Here is an 18,620-nt window from a genome sequence, read left to right on the forward strand (position 1 = left end):
GGGGGCTCAGGGCAGGGGGTTGGGGTGCAGGAGGGATGCAGGCAGGGGGCTTAGGGCAGGGAGTTGTGGGGCGGGGTGCAGGAGGGGTTCGGGCTCCGGGGTGGCAGCGGCACGCACTGGGGCCAAGGCAGGCTCCTTGCACACCTGCCCTGTCCCCAGTCCCATGCCGCTCCAGGAAGCGCCTCCAGGTACCTCACCCGAAGCTCCCATTGGCCGCAGTTCCCCGTTCCCGGCCAATGGGAGCTGCAGGGAGCGGTGCCTGAAGGCAAGGGCAACGCATGGAGCCCTCTCTCCCCCGGCCCGGGGGCCGCAGGGACATGGTGCCGGCGGCACCGCAGGCCGGATCCAAAGCCCTGAGGGGCCGGATCCGGCCCGCAGTTTGCCCACCCCTGGACTAGATGATCACAATGGTCCCCTCTGGCCTTGGAATCTCTCAGCCTGACATTTGACAGAGACATTGGTGCAGACAGAAGCTCCTGGTTGCACAGCAATCACCTAGATCTGGTTCTTCACTTCAACCAACACAGCAGGGAAGAGAGGAACAAAGGCTGGCAGGCAAACGGCTTACTTAGCAAAACCACCCCTTGCGGTCCTAGTCCATTTCTCTCCCTTGCCAGGCATTCCCCAGGGATGGCCTGACGGTGAGTTCAGGGCATCACATCCACTTATGTGGCAACCGGACTGCATTAGATCTAACCACCGAACCAATTACGAAGAACCAGGATTTGGAGCAGGTAGGTGAAGAGCTGTCAGCCAAATACAAATGCCTTTGGGTAGCAGCAGAGGCAATTGAAAGCAATCAGCCAGGCAAATTAACAGCAGCCCCCTTGGAAGAAAGGACACTTAGATCTGTACTGTGGAATGGGGAGCTTAGCTCTAGGGAGATCTCAGCCTGACTGCTCAGAAAAAGCTACAGTAGTGTTCATCTGCCAGACACTACCAGAGACACTGCCAATGTCGATTCACCTTCCACCCTACCAGGACCCTTCAATACCCAGAGGAACATTTCACAGGGCCCAGCAGCTCTGCATGCTAATTATGCTTTGCAGTCCAATACGTGGCTTTCGCCGGCAGAAATTAAATGAATTTGCAATAGGGCTGTCGATTAATCGCAGTTAACTCACGCAATTAACTCAAAAAAATTAATCACGATTAATCACACTGTTAAACAACAAAATACCAATTGAAATCTATTAAATATTTTTGGATGTTTTTCTACATTTTCAAATATATCGATTTCAATTACAACACAGAATTCGAAGTGTACAGTGCTTACTTTATATTATTTTGATTACAAATATTTGCACTGTAAAAATGATAAAATACTATTTCTTTTTCAATGCACTACAGTACAGGTGAAATCTCTTTATCGTGAAAGTGCAACTTATAAATGTAGATTTTTTTTTTGTTACTTAACTGCACTCAAAAACAAAACAAGTAAAACATTAGAGCCTACAAGTACACTCAGTCCTACTTCTTGTTCAACCAATCGCTAAAACAAACAAGTTTGTTTACATTTACAGGAAATAATGGTGCCCTCTTCTTATTTACAATGTTTCCAGAAAGTGAGAACAGACATTCACATGGCAATTTTGTAGCTGGCATTGAAAGATATTTACGTGCCAGATATGCTAAACATTCGTATGCCCCTTCATGTTTTGACCACCATTCCAGAGGAAGTTTCCATGCTGATGACACTCGTTAAAGGAATAATGTGTTAATTAAATTTATGACTGAACTTCTTGGGGGGAGAATTGTATGTCTCCTGCTCTGTTTCACCTGCATCCTGCATATATTTCATGTTATAGCAGTCTCGGATGATGACCCAGCACATGTTGTTCATTTTAAGAACAACACTTTCACTGCGGATTTGACAAAACGCAAAGAAGGTACCAATGTGAGGTTTCTAAAGATAGCTAAAGCACTCGACCCAAGGTTTAAGAATCTGAAATGCCTTCCAAAATCTGAGAGGGACAAGGGGCGGAGCATGCTTTCAGAAGTCTTAAAAGAGCAACACTCCGATGTGGAAACTACAGAACCAGAACCACCAAAAAGAAAATCAACCTTCTGCTGGTGGCATCTGACTCAGATGATGAAAATGAACATGCATCCATCTGCTTCACTTTGGATCGTTATTGAGTAGAACCCCTCATTAGCATGGACGCATGTCCTCTGGAATGGTGGCTGAAGCATGAAGGGACATATGAATCTTTAGCGCATCTGGCATGTAAATATCTTGCTACACCGGCTACAACAATGCCATGAGAACGCCTGTTCTCCCTTTCAGGTGACATTGTAAACAAGAAGTGGGCAGCATTATCTCCTGCAAACGTAAACCAACTGGTTTGTCTGAGTGACTGGCTGAACAAGAAGTAGGACTGAGTGAACTTGTAGGCTCCAAAGTTCAACCCTTCTGGGAAGGTGCTCTCTGCTCACCACTGAAATGCAGTCACCACGGAGGTGGAACGCCGCAGCTGCTTAGTAGATCACAACTCCCCCTGGGGGAATTCTGCACCACTGTGCAATGCATAATTTTGCATAAATTAATGTTTTTTGCACAGAATTTCCTTTCCCCCCCACAGAAATGGGATGCAGTGCTGCTGACCACCACTAGGAGGACACTGCCGGGGAAAGGGGGAGAGAACTAGAGGGTTCCTGGCAGTTGCCGTTCCCCGCACGCCCTGAGAGAAGGAGAGGGCGGCGCGCAGGAATCTCTGTGCAAGTCTGGGACCGAGTATAGGGCTGTTTCTCCCTCTGGATCCCTGGGCTCTAAGGGGGGGGGTGGTCTGGGCTGGGGGGACATGGCTGGGCTCTGAGGGTGGGGGGGGAAGGTATCTGGGCAAGGGGCCCCCCGTAGCTGGGTAGGGTTACCAGGCATCCAGATTTCGACCGAAACACCTGGTTGAGAAGGGACCCTGGCAACTCTGGTCAGCACCACTGACTGGGCCGCTGGACATACCAGCAGGTTCCAGGAGCCGCACATAGCCAGGGAGCCCACCTTAGCCCTGCTGCACTGCTGACCGGGAGCTGCCTGCGTTAAGCACCTGCCCGGCTGGAGCCTGCACCCCAAACACCCTCCCGCACCCCAACCCCCTGCCTCAGGTCAGAACCCCCTCCTGCACCAGCCCTGAGACCCCTCCCGGAGCCTGCACCCCACCCCCCTGCCCCAATCTGGAGCCTGCTCCTGCACCCTGAAACCCTAATTTCTGGCCCCACCCCAGAGCCCTCACCCCAACTCCCTGCCCCAGCCCAGTGAAAGTGAATAAGAGTGGGGGAGAGCAAGCGTGGGGGGGGTGGAGTGAGTGAGGATGGGGCCTCGGAAAAGGGGCCAGGGGTGGGGCAAGGATGTTCAGTTTTGTGCGATTAGAAAGTTGGTAACCCTACAGCTGGGCACTGGTGGGGCAGATATCTGGGCAAGGGGGGCCCTAGGGGAAAGTGGGGGGTGAGTGTCTGCCCCCCAGCTGGGCTCTGGGGGGTAAAGGGCAGAGATGCAGGAACTGGGTTGTTGTAGGGATTTCTTTAACTCTCCACTCCTGGGGGAATTTTTGTATGTGTCTGTATTGTTACTGATGGGTATTTTGAAATAAATTACCAAAATAATTGAAACTGGCGTGATTATGTAGTGTTATTTTGACAAATAAAATTTGCAGAATTTAAAAATATTGTGCGCAGAATTTTTTGGCACAGAATTCCTCCAGGAGTAATCACAACACAACAGTTTAGGACAGGAAGTGAAGAATACCACATTTAACTGCAATTGCAGGGAGAAATTTTAATTAGCCAACATGGGACACCCTATAAAACAAACAAACTGCCTCCCCTGTACAAGGGCCCTCATGTTCCAACTGGAAGATGTTTCAGAAACCCTTCACCCTCGGCCGTAAAGAAAGGTTTCATGGCGGAATCTCTCAGAAGGCTCACACAGGGGCTTGTGCTGGTTTAACCTATGGTATGATTTTAAAACCGGTTTAGTTAAATTGGCACAAGATGCTGTGTGGAAGCCAAGATCTGTTTAAACCAAGCTTATGTTGATTTAGCTTAAATCAGTTAGGACTCGTCTACATAGTAAGTGGAAGCATAATGACTGCGTCAGCTATAATTCATGCCTGTGAAATCTGTGAGTTGGAACACCGGTTTTGGTTTTTGAGTGCCCTCTTTCAATATAATTTTAAATCAATTCCTTATTAGCTAAACTGAATCAAAGACATTCAAACCCTGAAATCGTTCTCCCCACACAGTCTTAAACCAAACCGAGGAGCAGGAATTACAAGAACTCTCGGTGATTGCAAGCCCTTAGGTCTATATTTAAGCCAAACCAAACCAAGCCACTCTTAAAAGCAAATAAATGTCCACACAGGGATCTGTACCAGTTTAACTAGGCTGGCGCAAGTTTGTGTGTAGACAAGGCCTCAGAGTTAAAACCAGCTCTGACGTTTTAATCCCCTCACTGCAACAAGCTTTAAAATAAATGACACCTGACTCTCCCATACAAGAGGAGGGTTTCTGGAGGGGACAGAAAACACACTGGAAGGAAGCAGAGACCAGCACAGACTTACGCATGTAGTTTGTTTTCTCTGAACACAGTTCGCACTTAGGGATTAACAAGAAACCCACGAGTGCCAAACGGCAGCTTGACAATACTCTTGTTCTGTTATGGGATTTATACAACCCCTTGTGTTAAAGGCCACTCAACAGTAACGCTGAGGTTCCCAGGATAGGTTTGTTTGGGCAAGCAGAGGCCAGCTGATCTTAGGTAAACTATTTTTGGTGGTCCCCTGAGTTGTCCTTTGCAGCTTTCACTGTACGGTGGGACTATAAATAGTATTTAGCAGTCTTCTAGCACCTTTCACCCAAGAATCTCAAGCACTTTACAAACATTAAACAAACCATACAACACTCAGGTAGGGATACACAAGCGGCCATCTCTGGGGTGGAATAGCACCCACTACAGGGCAGGAAGTGAAGAACACTGTATCTAACGGAAACTGCGATGAACTAAGTCAGAAAAATGTTATTACCCCCATTACTTTTCAACTGGTTCCAAACACACCCCATTCCTCCCAAAAAAAAAGGTGGTCACAAGTGAATGGGGCTTTGGTTTTATATGCATTTGAAAGAAGTCTCCAGCAGCCCAGCACCCTCAAAACAACATGCTGGGACACTGGTGCAGACTGACCCAGAGGGAAGAATACTTCACTTCCTGCAATCCCTGGGTATTCCCCAGAAGTCTCCCATCCAGACGCTGACTCAGCCTGACCCGGCTTAGCTTCAGTGACTGGACAAGAGCCTCAATAAGAGGCGATGCAGGACATGCGCCTTTCAGGCAAGTGGATTAAAATATTAATTCAAACTAAACCATCTGCTAATGGCAATCAATTGGGCCAGAATGCAACAAGCCAGGGAGGCGAAACCCAGGCCAAACGACAGCTAGGCCTGAGCCCCGTTGTTCAGCTTGGGAGCTGAACTTTCCAAACATTCGGCGTTGAGAATTCGGGCCAATCCCAATGGACAAAAGCCCTCTGCCATGGGCTCAACGGTTAGACAGGGGCATCTCCCTCAGCCAATCTGGGCTCACCCCAGATTTAGTCAAAGAACTTATTTTACAGAAAGATCCTCCTTGCTCCCCGCCCCTGCCCCAAGATGGCCCTTAATAAGTAAGCCTCAACTGGGGCTGTTTTTGCAGTGCTTCCCAGTCGGATACCTGCACTATGACTTCATAGATTTTAAAATCAGAAGGGATCATCGTGATCATCTAGTTTGACCTGTACAACACAGGTCAATAGCTGTGCTTCACCTAGAGCATTTATTCCCCCGTGCTGGGATTTGCAGGTCGCTTCCCTTTCCCCTGTAATTCAGTGTCAGAGAGCCCAGCTCCCAAGATGATCCTGCTAGTCCTACTCCTGGGTTTTGTTTTCTTGGCTGTTCAGATCTGGGTTGCATCAGAGGAACATGCTGCCTCCAGCCCAGCCAACCGGGCCAGTTAGCAAGGGGGGTGGGGAAGGGGCTGGAAGGAAGGAGGAGGAGGAAATGGCCCCAGCGAGGTTTACACAAGGCTATCAAGCTGCCACGCTGACACTACCCAGGAATCACTAGCTCTCAGGACAGAATCCAGCCAGCCCCCACTAGCTCCTAAGGATAGAGGCCTGAGGCTCCCATGCAGCTGGGATGGAGGAGTGGGGAGCGGAGCTGGCACTGCGGGGGACTCCTCATCCACCACACAGGAAGTCTCTGAGGGGCAGAAACTACCAGATACTGGCTTTGAAAAGGTGTTGCTGTGGGTACCGTGCTGGCCAGAGGCACTGGATGGACAGCGCTGCTGGACCAGCCTGACTCCAGCACAAGCATCCCCTATACAGTTCTACCTCCAGGCATCAGCCCTGAGACAGACCAGCCGGTCCGAGAGGGGAACTTGGTGTCCACGGCCGTGCTTGGCCTCTCTGCTCAGACTCCTAAGGGTGTCAGTGGTGTTTGGGCTACGGCTGCCAGTCCATTAGGAAATGGACCAAGACCCACCCACCCGTTACACGCAGGGCCACCCACAGCGGGAAGGCGTTTTGTAACTCCGAGGAACGACGGACCTGTGCTGGATCTGAACCGGTGACTTCGAAGTGAAAGGTTGCCAAGAGTCCCCAGAGCCTTCCAGTTCTCCCTAGAGCGTGTGTGTGGGGGGGAAGGACAGGCCAGGAGCAGGGGTGCACACAGGCCAATCTGGTCACCCATGCTCCAGGGATGACTGCAGAGTCGTCTAATGGCATGTTAATAGAAGATCCAATTAAGAGCAAACAGAACTTGTCAGCTGGGGTAAGAAGAGTCGCTATCAGGACATACGAGCTGAACAGCCTGGTTTCGGACCACCTGCACCCACCACGGGGGCATCCATGTTGTCCACCCACCGGGCTTAGACTTCCACTCTTGTGGCGATTCCTAACCACACTGAGGTAACTTTCAGCGGCACCAGCTGAACACTTACTCTGTGCCCGGTTACAGTGAATTTGGGCTCTGTGAGGTGCAGATTGTATGCCAGGACGTGCCACATCGAACCCTTCTGACCGAAGCATTCCCATCCTGGTGCTGTGGGGAGGAACACTCTCCTAGGGCCGTATCTCCCGGGGGTAGGTCTGACAACAGGGCCTATCTACACGGCCTCTCCCAGGCCTGAAACAGAAAACTCTGGGACTCCAGATGAACTGAGATCTTTTGACCAAGCCTTTATTTCCAAACCAGGTTTGTCACCTACCCAAACAGACCCGCCACAGAAAACCCCACCGACTGCGACACCAAAGGGATTGGGGGGTGTGGGGGGGATTAAACGTTTGCAAAAACAATGATGAAGAACACCCCGGGAGCTGCGTTTCTGACCCATCACGGCGCACACGGGGTGGGGGGTTCAAATTAGTCACCAGGAAAGATTCCTGGCTCCGTGCGCGCGCTGGGGTGGGGTCATCTGTTTAGGCTGCCGGCAGACGCAATCAGCCTGTCTCGGGCTGAGGCAGGAGTTTTTCACTCTAAGTTGGTCTTGGCAATTGAAATAAAAGGGAGAAAAGAAAAGAAAAAAAAAAAAAGCCACAGGAGAGAGAAGCACGGGGAAGGCTCAGGCGCTGCCTCTCAGGTCTGAGCATGCACCGGGGGTCCTACAGGCAGGCGGACCCCTTGTCACTGAACCCAAAGCTAAAAATAACTCACCAGGTTGCAGAATAGACCCAATGTACAGGGCAGGATCATCAAGGCCCAGGGGCCTTTAAGACAATACAATGATAGTGGAACCTAGCGCTCTTCACTCACGTCTCCAGCACTTCCCCGTGGATCCGTGAGAACCGTTACCCCATTTTAGCTGGAGAAATGGAGGCACACAGAGTTAAAGCGGTTACCCACAGTCACCTGGTTGGGCCATGACAGAGCCAGGAATGGCATCAGGTTGTCAGGGCCCGAGCCACCGTCCACACTGTACTCTTTGGGCAGTTTTTGGTTCCAGGTGCCCCGAGCCACCACAAGAGAGACAGATCTGAAACTGCCCCAGGAAGCAGGGGAGGATGTTGAGTTTCCTGCAGCTGGGGGAGGTTTCTGGGGGTGGATCTGACACAGCCCCAGTCACTCCTTGCAGGGGAAGAGGAAGTCCCATCTGCTCCTGCCAGGTAGTTTGGGTTGTTGTGACCCCAAATCAAGGCAAATCTGAGCCAACATTTTCAGCTCTTGGATGCACACGAGCCCAACAGACAGAGGGTTCGATGCTGGACAGTCAGGATTGGGGCAGCCCTCACTCAGAGGGACACGCTGTTCTTCACTCCCAGGCCTTCCGCGCATAGCGGGTTCTCTGCAAACTCTTAACAAGAACACGCTGGTTGTTACTTAATGTTCTCCATGTCATACATCCTCCTATCAGAAACAAGGGCCCTGAATCAGCCACTCGGACATCTCCGCTGGCTTAAAGCCCATCTCTCTGGAAGGTCCTACAGAATCCAGCGAGAGAGCATGACGCATGTCCCGGGTAGGAGAAATTCTCCGGCTCCTGCTGCCCAGTGTCCAGTACCAGCTAGGATCCCAGAAGCAGAGGTTCTATCCCCAGCCCAAGCCACTTCAGCTCCTTGTGTCTCGAAAGCCCTCGCCATCAAATGCGGGTAACTATACTGACCCCCTTTATCTGGTATTTGGCCCTTCCAATCCTTGGCTTGCCAAATATTATTGCTGCACGTTCTGTGCTCCCTACGTACACACACCCCTATGTGCACATGCACCGAATGCTGCCTTAAGTCACCCTCCCAAGGGACTTGTAAACGGGGGAGGGCTGACCAAGATTGTAAGAGAAACCACCTGGGGATCCTTTGAAGCAGCGGGTTACCTCCTGGAGGTGGGCTCCTTAGGGATGGTTTCAGTACACAGGCTCCCCATTCAGGGTGACACATGCACCCCACCCCTCCCGCACAGTATTTGCACTGCAGGGCGGAACGGGACCAGTGCTTCCATCCTGCTGCTTCGACACCAGAGGGGAAATCTCCCCACAGAGCGAGAGGGGCGAACCCAGACATCAGCAGGTCGTTTAGGGATGAGAGAAGGCTCTCCAGGCAGGCCTCAGCTCTGGGATGTCCATTACTGGGAGCTACCCTGCCCCCTACCACTTCCCCTCACTGGGGGCCAGGGGAGAGGCAGGACAGGTTCCTCCTAAACCCCAAGCTTCCCCAGCTCTTTAAGGCTCTGGCCAGTCCAAATGGGTCAAAGCCCCTCAGGACTGAGCAGGGTCCTATGCGCTAATCCCTCCACCCCAGCAGTTTCGGCACCAGTCACCTGCTCTCTGTGTGACATGCTCCTGCCTGTCTTTGAGCCAGGGAGCCCCAGAGTCACTCAGCAGGTACCCAGCCCCGGGAGCACGGACTGGAACAGATGCGTCCCGGGCTGCCCTCTGGATGCCGGCTCAACGGGCTGCAAGAGGAGCCAAGTAACACACCAATAGCGTCTTACCCCTCCCTGCACCTTTCCGTGGGAGACAGGCCGTTAGATAGTTACCTCGCAGCACAAGCTCAAGATCCCAAAGGCCGGTCTCTCCCGCTCCCAGGGGATGGGAGTCTTGACTCCACTTCGAGGCTGGAAGTAGCCAAGAAGCTCACATAAGATGGAACCCAGGACGATAGTGAAGGGGGACAGGGACTTGGGAGTATTTCCCTCTGGCAGACAGCAGGATCAGGAGAGTTTGGGAAAGAGACAGGCCTGTATTTCCACATTCAGGACTCAGGGTTTCAGGCAAACCCGGCCCTACATCTTGCTCCTTTTGCCTGGCAACAGCTGCCTTTGTCGGGGCTAAGTGGATACCCACCAAATGCTGTGGCAGAGAGGGATGGAGGTGAGGAAAGAACCCCTAAGGGAAGCGCAGAGCCAAGTCTGAAGTGCCATCAGATTCCCCAGCATGCAGCCGCTCTGCCTAGGAAGCGCCAATATGGAGCATCACTAGCAACCCTAGCAGGAAGTGATCCTTATACATCACCCATCACAGGCCTTGGAAATGCTGCTGGGAGAGGCACTGCCTGCTGCCAATAACGGACACTATGAAGAAAGCTGAGCCATAAGCCACCCCACATAGAGCCCTAATGCAGCCCCTGCTTTGGGGTCTAATAGGATCCAGTCAGACTTAGTTTCCACCCCAAATATGCATCGTCCTGACATCCAGCAGCATTTCGGATGCTTTGTGCTGTAAATGCCATGAACCTAGCCTGCCTGGCATCAGCACAGCCTCCCTCAAGGCCAGGAACAGCCCAAAGCAAAGTGATGCGCCGGCCCCCTCCTAGCATCGATTAGCTTGTATCTTCTTCCCCCCATTCGAAGTAACTCGCCACGGCGGCTGCCCGCCTCTTGCCCACACCCCAGCTTTGCCTTCCTGCGGAGACCGGGATTCACATGGAGCCTACACTGCAAGTTCGATGAATCTCAACTCAGCAGCAAATGCCGCCCCACAGCACAAGCCGCCATCACCACAGGAGAGACCATAAGCAGACCAACAGGGTATGCCACAGAGCCAGCAGCCTTTAACAGCCCCTTCTACTCACCTCCCTCAGTGCACGTGTCCTGTCATTCCAGAGGAACTGGGCAGAAAAGGTTTGTTAGATCATCTAGTCCACACCAAGTCCAGGCTGTGCCCTACAGCACACTGCAGGGCTCTGGCCAATCTCGTTTCAAATGTCCCAAGGGATGGAGTGTCCACAAACTCCCCTGAGAGTCCCACAGATCTCACCAGGGTCCTGCTGAGAGGGGAGGATCACCTCTCTGGAGATCAGACAACAGCTACCCGCGAGAACAGGCATGCACGGCTCCAATGAAGGCAGCTAACTGGTTTGTGAATGCGAGGAGGCCGATTTTCCAAAAGCAGGGGTTCGTACAAAGAAACCGTTCAGCTACTTTGCACATACAGGTCTGGCAACTGTGCATGCAAATGGACGGTTCTGCATCTAAGCAGTCTCACAGGACAGACAAAACACGTTGACCTTTTCGTCGCAGCTAAGGGGGTGAAACACTGCAGGATGCAGGGGAAGTGTGCAAGGCTGCAGCCCATACTACGTTTGGTCATGGGGTGCAAAGAGAATTTCACTCTCTGCAGGGAACTCAAGTGGGACAAGAAGGTAGGACATGCTTCAGGCAGAAGAACAACTGAAGAATGAATCCTGACCTTGTCCTTGGACACAACAGCAGGGGAAATGCAGACTGCAACCAACAAAGCATTTTATTCCTAACTTTGACTCTGCCAAGGGCCATCCAGTCATTTGTATTTCTGCAACAGGCCTTCCCCACGCTCCCAGGAATGCCCACAGAGCCCTCCGTCCTTCCTTGCTAGGCAACTCGCTTATGATCATGTATGATTTTGTTTGGCGTGTTGAGGTGGATCGGGCATTTCTGGGACATTTTGCTTTTTGTCTGTGGGGCAAGGAGGGTAGAAGGAAACAGTCTTTAAAAAGTTAAAAGGAAAGAATTGACGTCTTTTTCCCTAAACTCCTCCCCCCCACCCACAACCAGGCAGAGCTAGCTCCATTGTACCCCTCCCTCTAGCCCCCAAAACAGAATCCTACAGACCTCAGTCCCTTCCCACTGCAGCAGCTGACGGAGGCGGGTTTGACATTTTCAGAGACTCTTCCCCTGTTTGGTCCTAATAATTAGTCAATTACAGCTGGATTTTTGCAGCATGATGCAGCTAGTCAGGGAAGTCAGGAATGCGAGCGAGTGAGCCGGGGCTGTTTTCCAGGGCTACAGCTTTTCAGGAAAGATTAGAGCTTCCCAAGAAGAAAACAAAGGCAAACAGGGAGGAAACTAGATAATAGTGCACCTATCAGACAGCCCCACTGCTCCTCTGGGATCCAGCACCTGGAAACACAGGGTAAAGGAAGGAGGACACAACATACTACCTAGCATCCAGTGAGCATGAAGGCTGCCTTGATCCAGGGCCAGATGGTTAGATCAGTGCAGTATAAACAGCATGGAAGGCACTCCTTTCTGTTCTCATTACTTTTATGCACAATCTCGTTTCTCCACTAGTCTGTGTCCTGCATGGCAAATCATGGCCAGGACTTGGGAGGATTCCCTCCAAACAGCTGCTGGTGGCCAGGGGAAAACGTCCCAGAGCCCAGCAGCGAAAACAGCTTCCTGCACAAGTGACTGTTAGAGACAAAAAGCTCTGGTCTTCGAGGGAGATTGGCCAAGCCAGCACGGAGCAACAAGTCTAGGGTCTCATCCGAGTTACAGCCCCTGCTGTTGTGCATTACTGCAATGCCCAGTGCATGCAGAAGTCCACATTGGGTTTATTCACCCGTCCTCCCTGAGAATGAGCACACAGGGCTATTTTCCACCAAACTAGACTGCAAGTGTTTTTACCTTTGAGTGGAGCTCGGCACGTAACTCTCCTCGGAGATCCGTGACAAGTTCCTTAAGCTGCTCTTTCACTAAAGCAAAACTGAGCCCTTTATAGTGTGAAAAGGTCTTCAAATAGGAACAGATCCCTACACTTGTCAGTCATGCTCAGCGATGGTCTGATTCTGCTCTCACTGAAACTAGTGGTAAAACTCCCAGTGACTTCAATGGGAGCAAAGTTAAGCCAAATCCCACCCTAAATTTCCCTTGTATCTCCCAACCCAGTGTACACCCAAAGTCACCAGCACTACCTCAAGATCTCAGTTTCTCCATTCTCCTGCCCCAACACCGGCTACCCTTATAAACGTGCCAGACCACAACCATTTACTGATGTCATTTTTTATTATTATTAAAGCCAAAAGATTAAGGTACCCACCACGTTGAACATTCTTCTTTGCAAGTGTGAGGGAGGTAAGAAAGTTACCAACAGCCTAAGGACTCACAGGGTTAACAGATAGAAACAACCTGGGCAAAAGCACAATGAAAGACGGCGCGGGAGTGAGATTTGCACCCCTTCCCAACACTCCAGAAATCATCTGAGCGGAGGCTGTTTGTGCAGAGTAAATGGGCAGAGGGGCACACAGATGGCAAACCCATACATCATCCAAAACATTAAGATGAAGGCAACACTGCCTAGAGGAACACAGAGATTAAAATAAAACTTATTCTTCATGAGCGGGATGGGAAGTCACAGAGGAGGCAGGAAAGTGGCTGGGAAAGACTTATTTTTAAATTGGGTATTCTTAGGAATCAATGCCATGATCTTAAAGGGACAATGCTAGATTAAAATATATACACATCTTCAAAAATTCCTTAGCTGTGTTACTTAACACTGAGAGAATAATTCCTCCCCCCACCCCCGAGATCAGACTTAAATTTTCTACCCTTATTTTACACTGTATGTTTACATTTTGCGCTTCTCCCAGCTTGTATGCGAGTCAGTTTCACTTGCGCTTAGAGTCAGTTTCTAGTTAATTCCATTTTCAGGAGCAGGTTCCTTCTTCCTAGAGACCAAACTGATATGCACTTAAGATACAGCCCAGTCCTAGACTGCAACAGATCTCTTCATGCAACTAAGGGCAATGTGAATAAAGCTTTGCAGGATGGGCCAGTAAACGGATCGTTTCTCATGCCATGCTGCAAAATCTGGATTTCTACTAGTGCAGAGGAAGGTTTTCTCCTTGCAAAGAGTTATTAGAATTAATTTAATTATCATGGGAACATTCATCTTTCCTGGCTTAGGGATTTAAAAAGCTTATTTCTACAAAACCTGATCTTAAGGGTAAATCTGTCCTGACACCATCCCATTAATATTTTAAGTGATAAGGATGGTTCTAACTGCATCTGGCAGAAAGAATGGCAGCTCTGAAAAGCTGATGTCCTCTCTATAAACACAGAACACTAGCAACATCCTGTCCTGAAAAGGCCTTTGCACCCAGAGTGAGGGACTTCCCATCCCATTCAACCCTTGGCCTCTCTGCTGCCTGAAATGGGGCAGCTACTGCCAACTGCAAAGGAAGTTGGCACAATAGACTATTTAAGTAGCTTTGTGGGCCGGCCCTCTGTGGACTTCTTCTGGTCCTAAAATACTGGAGATGATCTGTTCTGGACGGACAGCAGTTGCCACCTGACACCTCTGTCAGGGGCAACTACTCACTTATATCTATAAATCAAAAGGGTCAGATTCTGCTCTCAGTTACACTGGTGGAAATATGGAGTAACACCACTGGCATCACCCCCTAGTCACACCATCGTACCCGAGAAGACACTAGCACCGTTAGCAGCACACCAGGAGAAGAAGAAGCGGAACTCGGCTTTCCTCCATTCTGAGACACACCGTGGACGGACAATGAAGCAAAAGGAACCAATCAATGTCTAGAGAGACTACAGCCCAAACAGTGACTTTGCTAAATCCACCCGCCTTTTAACCCCCCCCCCCCCCCCCCCCCCCCCCCCCCCCCCCCCCACTACACCACACATGGCAGGGAAAGTGAGGGAACAGCTTGTATCTAAGCCCTTTGACATGACCTGGTGTGGGAGCTTTGACACTTTACAGACTCAAACTACCAGGTTTTATTGGAGGAGGGAGCAGCCAATGAAGTCAGCCTGGCTGCTCACAGGCTTAAAAGTTAGGCACCTGCTTAAGTGCTTTGCTGCACTAGTGTCTAAAAGAGCCCTCGAGATAGGAAAGCCGCCTCACCCACAACGACTGCAAACGAACAAGGAAGAGTCCATTGCCTACGTCGACATAGATACACATGCAGGTCTAGGAGAGGTTGTGTGGAGCTCCTGTGCTTTCAGTGAGCACAACAAGAAGTAAAGCCACCGTGAATTGTAACGGCTCACCCTCAACACACACACACAGTCGCACAGAAAAACAACTCGTGAAGCCGAGCGTAGTACTCCAAGGATTAACGGTTTAGCGTTTGCGCCAGGCTTTGAACCTAGAAGTGCTAAATACGATAAGTGTGTTAGTTTGGATGTTTGTTTGATTTAACTAGGATACTGAGAAGTATCAACTCCTGTTGCAGCACGGAGCAGGATATGGGCCCCACCGTGCATAGTCCGGGCCAAATCCATAGGAAGAGACAGGCCCTGTCCCAAAGAGCTTACAATCTCAGATGACACCCAGAGTGGGGAGGAGATGGATGCAGTCGAGTGCATACAGTTTTATATAAAATCAGAAAGAAACGTGAGTGTGTCAGTGCCAAGTATCCTCATCTTCCCCTCAAGCCAAGCAGCAAAAGGTCAGATTGGATGACTCAAAAGGACTTTTCTAGCCTGGCTATCTCTAGGCCCATCGGCATGATGGTAACAGCTTTGTCCCCATACAATGTGGGGAAAGCACGGGTTCCATTAAATGGGACCTGCCAAGGCAACAAAACCATAAGCGTGATTAAGTCTCATTCAAACCACTGTTTGGGATTCAGGGATGCCCCAAACAACCATCCAACAGTGCTGCAAAAAAACACTAACCACAGATGCCAGATGAAAAGCTATTCATGTTTACATCTTGGTGTTACCCAAACACACGCCCCTAGCTGCTTTTTCAAGAGCAAACCCTCCTGGTCAGAAGAGTTTCTAACTACTAGCTAACATATGACCAGAATGCATGGGCACAGAACTTCCTTCACTACACCAAGCAGTCTGCGCTAATGTATCCATTGAATGGGATTCTTCAGTTTGGGGTGGGGGGGGGGGGGGGGAAAAGAGGTAAGAGCACAGAAACTGAGGCCATCATTAAGTAAAATACTTTATAGAAGGGTGCATCTCTCTCTCTCTCTCTCTCACACACACACACACACACACACACACCCTTCCCTTATCTTTAAAGTGGAATTATTTCTCCCTTGCTGAGAATGAAATTTCATAGCCATACAGTCTATAAACTAATTTACTTCAGAAGGGGGGAGGGAACTCATCCCCTCCCCTCCCAACCCCCCTGTACGTACTTAGGCAATCCCTACTGTACCCACTTTTCCAGAAGGAGCCCGCAAATCCCATGCCCCACCCCGAACACAAAAGGCAGGACACCCCCATCCAAGACAAATCCAGGGCGCGGGGATAACCTTCCACCCCGCAGCCGTGAAACTGACATTGAAATTCACCCAAGGCGGGGAAGGGAGGGAGGGAGTGGAGGAGACGGAATAGCAACAAAGCAAAGGGGGGCTTGTTTGAGGCGGGTTAAACTCAAGCTCTCCACGTAGATAGTGGCCTGGCTGGACCCCAAACACACACACAGTTTTCTCGAAAGTAACAAAGCCATCCGGCATTTTTGAGTCACAAAACCTCATGAATCACACTGCTAAGCTGTGGAAACAGAGAAGGGCGGGGGGGGGGGCAAACTTTAGGATGTTTCCCTTTGTCCGAGCACTGTCTATCAATCACACATACACACCCCACGCGCACACACGCGCGCGCGCGCGTTTTCCTAGTTGCATTTTTTCCATATTGGCCTTCAGATTTCATTATCTCGGCCAGCAATATGTCTGATCTCGTTTCCATAATAGGATTGCAAGCCTAGATGTCAGCACGAGTGCAGTGGGAGGAGGAAAAGGAGAGAATGTTGCTAGATTATCACTGCTCCTAGTCCTCCCCACCCCCCAGCCCCGCGAAAACACACACCCCATTCAGGGCTGATCAACTGCTCTGGGTGCCTATTATTTTTAAGACGTGTTTCTACGAACTCCAAGCGATCGTGCGGGAATATGCAGATGAAAGGCATGCAAGGAAAGACACCTCCTACCTAGAAAACTTAAATGTAAAACTTCCCGAACAGCCAGAAGTGCAGTATGGACCCCCGGCAATCGGATTGCAAAGGGTTTACAGAAGAAACGCCGCTTTGATTTGGTAGAACTTGCCTTTGAAATCTCCGTATTTTACATGTTAAGATTCCTTCCCTTCAGGGAACCCCTGTAGCTATGCAAAGAGAAAGCCATGCCCTACTTTACCAGAAGGGCTTTACAATCCAAATTATTTCCCCTGCGATCTCAATTTTTCCTTTTAAAACTTCAGATCCTCCTCTCCCACCACCCACACCATCCCAAGTTCTCGCCTGTCGATATTCCCCACTCGGGTTTATATAAAACGAGAGCGGTTTAAAACACCCACAAACCAAATACTCGCGTGTGCAACGCGACCTAATGTAGCCATGAAAACGGGGGAATATTTTTAAAAATTCCATTTCTTCTAACTTCAAGCGACACCGATTAAGTCCACGTGAAAGCCGGTTTGGCCCAGTTAAAGATATAGTGTTGACCCAAGTACAGTTATGAAAACAGTTCACTTGAAACCCCAAGGTGAATTTAGGGAGGGGGGAGGGATAAAACCGGAAGGAGACTCACCTGGTTTAAATCTTCATCATTAAGCAAATGGGATTCCCGAGGTTTAAAGCAATTTTGACATTTGCTTTTATTAAAAATGTTGGCTTGAAATTTCCTGCAGGGGTTCTCTTTAGCAGACATGGTTTTGTGGCCCTGCAAATACCAGGCAGTTGTCCCCACTTTTGTTTAGTAACGAAACAACACTAGATCCCAGGCTTCTGTTCTTTGAAGGGGGGGGGGGGGAAGAGAGATTGACAATTCCTCCAAGGTGAGGTGTGCAGCAATATTTTCAACCCACTTCCAGGATCACGAGCCCACGGAGCGAAGTGTCAGCGTCGCCTGAAACTCACTTGGTAGCATCCCAATTTCCAAAGGCAGGGAGCGGGGGAGGGGCAGCGTAGAAGGCACACACAAGCCGGGCCGGGGCTCAAAGCAACTGCCCCCCAAATAATAATAAAAACCAAGCCCGAGAGTTCTTCACCAGCTCGCCGCTTCTCCCCATGCAACGGGAGGAAATCCAGCCGTCGGGGCAGGATTGACTTGCTGGAGGTGGAAATCCCAGATGATCACTGATTCCCCTCCAAAGGGGGGGGGGGGGAGAATCAAACGCAAGAAAAACAGCTCCGCTCCCCTCCCCACACACACGCACAAGTTAAGGCACAATTGTAGGCCGGCTCCGGGGAAGCTGGCTGCCGGCACGGGTTGGTTCCTTAGAGGGAGGGGGCGATTTTCCAGGCATAATCCTCCAGATTTAAAAACCGCCTCGGTGTGTGGGAATCCGGGAGAGCAAAGCAGCGGCAAAAATAATCAATGCAACTTCCTCCCCCCTCCTCCCCCCCGACAGCAGCACAACTGGGGAGCGGGACTGCCCAGGAGACCCTCAAATAAGGCACCAATCCCATCTGCTGCCAAGGGGTCTTCTTGCAACACCGATCCCGCCGCCGCCTCCCGGCCTCAGTCCGCCCATGCTCCGAGGGAAACGCCTCTCTCGCCCCCTGGAAGGATGATTATTGTTTATTGCATTCACTGGGGGGCCAGGCAGCCGGGCCCCCCCTGCACGCACCCACCGCCGCTTCCCTAGGCCCAATGCAAGAGGCAAATGGTTGCAAAAAAAAAAAAAATCCCACCCCAAACCCTCTCGCGCTCCCAGGGTCCGGGCCAAGAGAGGGGGCTGGGAAGAGGGGAAAGGGGAGGGGGGCTGCTCCAGGATCTGATGGACGTTGCTCCCTAGCCAATGGTAGGCTCTCTTAGCTGCTAACAAAAGAAACCTCTGGCCAATCAGAGGCAGGGAAAAGAGGGCGGGCACTTGTGGGGGGGGACCGGAAAGGGGTGGGGAGCAGGACAGCCAGGCTTGGTGGACGCGTGCAGGCAACTGGGAGCCCTGACAGCTGGCGCTGCGGGACTCTGCTGGGGCAA

At 50.8% G+C, this 18,620-nt stretch overlaps 1 protein-coding gene across 9 annotated transcripts in view; it reads right to left on the reverse strand.

Moving 5' to 3' along the window:
- MPRIP (myosin phosphatase Rho interacting protein) overlaps nt 1-18,347 on the reverse strand; it is a 171,336-nt gene extending 152,989 nt beyond the window's left edge. For 4 of the 9 annotated variants that reach the window (XM_034784567.1, XM_034784562.1, XM_034784563.1 and 1 more), the window contains exon 1: nt 17,226-18,347. In XM_034784567.1, the coding sequence (XP_034640458.1) occupies nt 17,226-17,345 (120 nt within the window). In that variant the 5' untranslated portion in view covers nt 17,346-18,347. The remainder of the gene's footprint in view (nt 1-17,225) is intronic. The other 5 variants (XM_034784568.1, XM_034784566.1, XM_034784569.1 and 2 more) reach the window with 4 other exon arrangements.
- Nucleotides 18,348-18,620: the final 273 nt, after the last annotated feature.

This window comes from Trachemys scripta, chromosome 10 (assembly GCF_013100865.1).
Source record: "Trachemys scripta elegans isolate TJP31775 chromosome 10, CAS_Tse_1.0, whole genome shotgun sequence".
Classification (NCBI taxonomy): domain Eukaryota; kingdom Metazoa; phylum Chordata; order Testudines; family Emydidae; genus Trachemys; species Trachemys scripta.